Consider the following 7288-nt stretch of genomic DNA (forward strand, 5'->3'; position numbering starts at 1 on the left):
CTGAAAGTATTTAAATTTAGTTAGATTCTTTTATCCCCGACATGCACCAATCTCAATTTTTTTAGATCCAAATATATATATATATATATGTGTCTGTTTTACATGTTATATTTTAGCATTCTTTATACAGCAAGGTTTGAAATAATTTTTTCCAGTACTGTTTCCTAAAGCCAATTAAGTGCATTATGAGCTGACGAGATGAATCATGTTTCCAGGACAAATAAATAGGGACAAACCTCTCTGAAACTACAAGAGCTAGCCAGCTATCAAGAGGTTGATTTAGGGAAGCAGAAAATCGTAGACATTTATAGATGTGTTGACTAAATCAACAAATCATGTAATGAAACATATTGCAGATTAAGTGCTAGCTGAGTGTTTCCTTAGCATATTAAGCACCAAGGTTTCAGAACCTTTCAATGATCTAATTTTATAGTTAACTTTAGTTATATAGGTAGTACATTTCTCTCCAAGTATTCAGCATCCTAATCATGTTATGATATTTTTATTTTATTTTACTAAATACAGCTGTATTTTCCAGGCTGCAAAATGGTGCAATTTGTAGTATTTTTGCCTTGCAGCTAGATGTTCCTGTTTGAACTCCTTGCCTGGGGTACTTTGCATTTGCTCATAGACTGCTCTTGAGTCATGAAAAGATTAAGCTGTCCAAGATAGATGGAACTTGTTTATTTTTTATGTTTATTTATTATGTAGTGTTTGTTGATGATTTTTGTTGTTATTTTTTGATGAGAAACTGCTTTAAATAAAAAAACTCTGTCAATACACATACCTAAATAACAGAATTTAATATAGTCGACATAACATTAAGTCTAAAAATATATTTCAGATCCCCATATTCCAGTTGTTACTGATCATAATTTTTATTTTAGATATCAAGAATGAAGGAAACCTTGCAGATATCTAGAGTATAATTTCTGACATCTATCAATATATTTTTATCAGTCAAAATGTCATAAAAGATTACTGCAGCTGCAGTTATAGTAGGGCCAATTTTGTGGTGGATATCCATATCTAATTAAATTAGAAATGATAACTTTTACATTTTTCTTGTTATTATTAATAAGTCGGACATTTTGAGCACATCACACAGGAAGTCATTCTTTGTGATTTCTAATTCCATATTTTTTTCCTCTGGACTTAGTAAAATGGAGATAGACGTGAACAGATTTCAGCTTTTGAAAGATTTTTCAGAGCTGTTTCTCGTGCAAGATGCTCTGTCGCCACAAATCCCCCTGGTTGAAAAAAGAGGGTTTAAGAACTAAAGGGAGAGAGAGAACGATAGAGACAGGAAAAGTATCTGTAAAGAGAAAATAAAGCAAAACAGCAAAAATAGACAACATAGAAGACATACAGTGACTCCTAGAAGTCTGCTTCCACACCTGTACGAGACGAGAGGAACACAAAACAGAGAATATAGCAGGAAAAAGAAGAAAACAGACAGCCAAAGCAAAAAACAAATAAACAAAAAAACATTGAGGTTTTTTTGGTGACATTTGTCTCATATTTAAGGATGTAAATTTGGTTCAAAATTTGGTTCAAACGTGCTGCTCTACAACAGGTGGCTCTTGCCGGGAAGGAGAAAATTTTCTAAGCCGTTCTATTATCACCAAAATCTCTATACTGACAAAACCAGCCCACACAGGACAGTTCTGTCTGTAAAAGCTTATACAGGGGAAATGAGTGTTTATACTACTTTGAAATTTAAAGGATTAATCCTTTGGTGGGTTTATACTATATAGTGACTATTTAGAAGTGATGTAGCAGTACAAATGTCTACTTAATCCCCTCTAATGTCCTCTAATGTGTTTTGCTACCAACTCTGGAGTTTCTTCAGGACTACCTTCAGTTTTTTGGCTGACATCCAGTCTGCTGATAAGAACCAGACACAAACAAATCAAGACACACCCTAGAGGGAGATTTGTTTCCGCATACAAACAAAAAAAAAAATCCAAATTGTTATGTTATAAAGGTACACAGGGATAAAGGAAGAAATGTAGAGCAAAAAAAAACAAACAAACAAAAAAAAAACTGAATGTTACTGTAACTGTACTGTCATATGTTTATATTACTGTTTTTCATCACAATGTTTTTATCACTGCTGCTTAACTTATCAAGGCTGCACTTTAAAAAAATGATATAGTCTAGAGAGCTGTACAAAATTTCTTTTTGTTACACTTGTGTGTAAACAAAAAGAAATTATAAAATCTGTCTAAGTCTGTCTAAGTCTAAGTCAAAACAGCAAAACAAACAGAATGCACTGACTGCTTGGTACTTACTGCATATTTGAAGGAGCGGTTGTACTCCCGGTCATTGGCTCTGAGCTTCCTCTCCAGCTCAGCTTTAAAAAGGCAAAAAAAATATTATTTTGGGAGCATGCTTCTATAAAAGTATGTTTAATATAGAACAGATGTATAAACGAAGTCAACAAAAAACATAATATATAAGTCTAACCATACTGAGTCCTTCTTTAACTAACAAGTTCTTCATGGTCTTCCAGGCATTTAAAGGTATGGTACTAGAGGATGATCTTTTTCCAGGTGAATCTTCAAAATAAGTGGTCCTCCTAATTGCCAATCTTTCTGGTGACATGTTTACGGAAGGCCGTCCTACAGGCTCTTCGCCTTTTTCTTTTTTTTTTTTTTCGCCTTTTTCATTTACCGGCGGTGAGTCTGACATTGTGGAAAAATTGCAAATCTTTTGGAAAGTAAGCTTGTATAAGCGATGAAAACAGCAACTTTTAGATAGCATTCACGAGGAGAACTGGGAGAGTACATGCTCTCACACGCGGTTCATAGGCGTTCCCTCTTGGGAACGGGTACAGGGCTGTGCATGTGCATTTTTTCTTTTTTAAGTGGAGAGGTCGGGTCTTTTCAAAACTTCACAAAAATACTCCACTATACATTTTCCACTATTTCATTAATCCAAAAGTGAGAAACGTTTTCTACAGGACTAAGATGATAGCTTAATGATGGCAACTACTTAACATTGAATGTGTTGTTCTTGAGTCACTTTATAAATATATATAGAATAATAGGCTTAATATAGCTTATTATCTATTTGGAAAACCAATGAGGGTCTAAGTTTTGGCTTCTGACAGGTTAAGTAAGATGCAGATTTAATGTTTCCCCATAATGTTCTTTTCTCATGATGTTATCTAACACCATGACAATATGATACTGCCACCCCTGTGCTTCACAATGTAGAAGAGTGCTCTCAAACATGCCATCTTCTTGGCCCATTGGGTTTCAGTTCATGTGTCATGTCAGGATAATCTCTTTGCCTGACTATTGGCTTCAGCTAAAGTAGATAGTAGCTTGTACTTTTCTGGTGACTGATTTGCAAAACATAAAAGAATGATCTTATTATATGTGAAATAAGAATAATGCCTAAAGTAAAAATAACTCCACATCAAAGTTACACGGTAAATGATTAAACATCTGGAGGGCTTACCCCTCTCAGGCTCTGTGAAACAATCCAAACCAAAGAACGACATCTCTTCCTTTTCCTCCGTCTGTTATCTCTCCATCATAACAATCTGTGAATAAAAATGGACAACATATAAGTTTATATTTATTGTATTTCTCAAAAGAAGGAAAATCAGTCCTAGTTCTGTTTCAAACAAACATTTGTCCTGCCATTAATGTGCCTATTTAATGCCAGCTGTTCTCTATTTACAACCTTTTCCATAACATGCTTCATGAAGTAAGCGTTTCCTAGAGGGCAACTTTTTATTTTCCAGACTGAAACCTCCTCATGTGGAACTGATGTCTAATCCAAACACTTTTTATGGCAAGTAGTTAAAGGTTTGGACATTTAAATGCCAAAGTTCTTGTCAAGGGTATTTAAAGTGTAACAAAACTGGCAACTAAATTAAGTATATATCCAGTTTATTCCAGTTTGAACTGCATTTAGTGTGTTTTGGTCAGTCTTACTCCAGGTTTGGATCAGTCTTAATGACTTTCCCATGAAAGGTGGTGAGTCAGAAAAGGGAGGCTTCCCGTTTAGTGCTGACTGATACTCCTGAAGTAAGCTAGAAATCCTAAACAGGAAGGCCACGACAAAAAAAAAGCTACGTCTGGTCAAGGAGCTCATATCAGACGAGCTAAAATAATGCTTCAGTATCTCTGCCACTGAAACAATAGACCAGACTGATAAAAAAAAAAACTCTCACTGTTAGAACTAAATAGAATTTCCTAATTTATTAATGAGTTCTGCACAACAGACTAATCATATGTCCGATTTTAATTCAGTATTATCATTTTACTTTTTAATAGAGTTAGTAATTTCCTCAGAAAGATGCGGTGTTGCTATACTTTAGAGAACTTAGACATTTTTAGGTTATAAGGGGGTCACCATCCCCCCATTAAGCTCCAAAGTGAACCAGAGTGGTTTGCATTTTTTGTGCTTTGTTAGTGTAGATTTGTCCAGGACAAACTGTTGTTCATGCTGCTTCCTTAGATATAATTAATTTAATTTCAGCTGCAAAGCATTTATGACACATTTTATTTAACCTCTTGGACACTAGGCCTGTTTTCGAGAAATATGCTTGAAAATAACATGCCCAAAATTAATTGAATATATCTCAAGTACTACAGAGTTTATTTTAATTGTTTTGGTATCAAAATAAAGACAAGACCCAAGAGAATATGTTACAGGTCCAAAAACCATCTTGGGGCGAGTGCTGAGGACCCAAATTTGGGTCCTCATGTTATGAAAAAGATGTCTGAAATTACTGACAGCCTTCTAAATAATAAAGGAAGCATCTTTATTGGCATTACATCAGTCAAACTCTTTATATTTGCTAAGCATGCGTTTTTATGTTTTCTCTGCTAATTGTATTTTTTCAGATTCAGTGATGAACTCTTAAGTAGTTAAGTTACCATGGGGAGGGTACCTGCAAAAACCCTAATCTTTATATTTCTCCATAGATTCTTTGTTAGATTCAAGTTGATACTCTGGCTGAGCCACCGCGCATTCTTAATATTGCTTAAAATCAGGATAAACATGTAAAATCTAAAGATTACCGTTAACTTATCAAGGGATCTAAATAACTTTGTCTAAAGGTGATGCATGTTTGATCATGCACAGTTATTTTACTTACTGGGTTAGGTTTCATCTTGGGCTCTAACTTATGATTATTTTAATCGATTGATCTGTTGATTAATTTTCTGATCAAATAATTTTAATTGTTGAATAGTCAGAAAAAATCATTTATGATGATTTAATGATTAATTAATCAGTTATTAATCAATTAATCAATTATCAACCAGAGCAAAAGAAGATTTTATACAGAATTTAAAACTATGCCAATTGAGGACCACAGGATAGAGCATACCGATGCTGAAAAAAGTCAACATAATGCAAAATGTATCTGTTAGAAATTTAGTCTCATTACTGCTCTGTCTGGGTAGCTCTTATAGCTAATGGTATGACATGGTCTGGAGTATCTGTACTAAAGTAAACAATTAATAGATCACTACATTAGTTGACACTATTTAATTAATTAATAAATAATGATTAATGAAATTAAACTAAGCTTCTTCCTGTTAAAAGGGTGCTTTTCCTCTCCACGGTCGCTACAAGCATGCTAAGTGCTAAGCATTCGAGTCAATGAGTCGATGCAATCAACTGGTTTTCCTTAGATAGAAAACTTTGAATCAATTTGACTGTATGATCTGGAGAACTGTAAACTGCCTTGAGATGACATCTGTTATGAATTGGCGCTATTTTAAATAAACTGAATTGAAAATTCAACTTAATTGATTATTTAAGCCCTAGTTTCAGCCCTAAGTCAATCTCAGAAGGTTTGAGAAAATGAAATCCATCAAATTCTTCCATTCAAAAATCGTAGCAGATATCAATGAGTGAGCCGATTTCATTCTAGCATAAATATATATATTAAAAAAAGGTTTCTAATCAAACAGTAATTTGACATTAGTTAAACTGCCCCTACTTAAATGAACCAGAAGAAATTACATTATCCAGAGTAATAGGAGGAAACAGTGAGACGAAATGTAGCTGTGAGGAAACATTCAGGTCTTTAGGATCTTTGCTCTTACTTTCCAGCATGATGTCAGAGTTTGAGCTATAAATATCATCCAGCTGAAGAATGTGGCTATTTTAACAGCATCGGTAACACAGACACGCTGTGCCATTAGGTGTGGGAAAGGCTGAATCTTTAACAACGCCCCAGAGCAACGTGACTGAAAGAAGGGAGAAAAATAAAACTTTCACAAATATCAATGAAGCCTTTGAGGAGTTTAATGAACCCTTTAAAATGTGGGCTTCCCTCTTGTAAGGATAATCAGAAAGAAAGCTTCTAAATGCATGCTCTGCAACTAATAACAGTTACAGGAAATATGTATATTTAGTCCAAACAATGATTTTTACTCTATAGCTGCTTTTTCCACCAAAAGTATTGATACTCAAAAAAGTATCGATACTGAAACGTTGTATCCGGATACGATATTCGTTTTCAAAAGTATCGATACAGTGCTACCACCAGTGGCACTTAAACAGTCATTCATCTAAAGTGCAGAATAGAGGAAAATGCACTTTCTGAACACTGTGTGATTGTATAATTCTGTGCACTTTTCAGTTTCAGACTTTTTTTATAACAGGTGCAGCTGCTGAAAATTATTTTTGTTTCTTAGCTGGTTTGGCTAGCGTCATTGGAGTGGTGGCCTAGTGGTTAGGGCATAGGGCTTTCAATCCTGAGATTGTGAGTTCGATCCCCCGCTCCCACAGACTGCCACTCTGGGTCCCTGAGCAAAACCCTTAACCTCACACTGCTCCCCGGGTGCCTCACAATGGCAGCTCACTGCTCCCCAAGGGGATGGGTTAAATGCAGAGAAGTAATTTCCCTCTGGGATTATTAGAGTATATCATTGTGATGTGTGCAAAGCATAGCCAAGGAAGGAACACTTAATTTTAATTTTGTAAGTTTTTTATCAAGCTTGCTTAATACTGTGCACAGCATACAACCTCAAAATATTGTTCTTATTGTTTATTGTATTTATTTATTTATTGAATTTTGTTTATTAATGAAAATATTTCTGTTGAATTTTGGAGTCTTTGTTTTTTTCCTTGTGGTATCGAAAATGGTATCGAGTATTGAATAGTTGCCTTAGTATGGGTATTGAGTTGTAAAAAATAAAATATAGATTTAATTTACATTTTTGACTTTTCACAAACAAGTTTGCACTTATAAGACAGTTTTGTTCACATCTCAAGTTTAAACTGTCTGATTTACAAGTTTGCACTTTGCGTT

At 34.5% G+C, this 7288-nt stretch overlaps 1 protein-coding gene across 1 annotated transcript in view; it reads right to left on the bottom strand.

Moving 5' to 3' along the window:
- LOC107099479 (phospholipid-transporting ATPase ID-like) overlaps positions 1 to 7288 on the bottom strand; it is a 75123-nt gene that overhangs the window by 39466 nt on the left and 28369 nt on the right. Inside the window, exons 2-3 of the mRNA XM_015397622.1 lie at positions 3469 to 3553; positions 2295 to 2356 (exon numbers count right to left, since the gene is read on the bottom strand). Of these exons, the coding sequence (XP_015253108.1) occupies positions 2295 to 2356; positions 3469 to 3511 (105 nt within the window). The 5' untranslated portion in view covers positions 3512 to 3553. The remainder of the gene's footprint in view (positions 1 to 2294; positions 2357 to 3468; positions 3554 to 7288) is intronic.

This window comes from Cyprinodon variegatus, unplaced genomic scaffold (genome assembly GCF_000732505.1).
Source record: "Cyprinodon variegatus isolate N-32 unplaced genomic scaffold, C_variegatus-1.0 Scaffold875, whole genome shotgun sequence".
In the NCBI taxonomy this organism is placed as follows: Eukaryota; Metazoa; Chordata; class Actinopteri; order Cyprinodontiformes; family Cyprinodontidae; genus Cyprinodon; species Cyprinodon variegatus.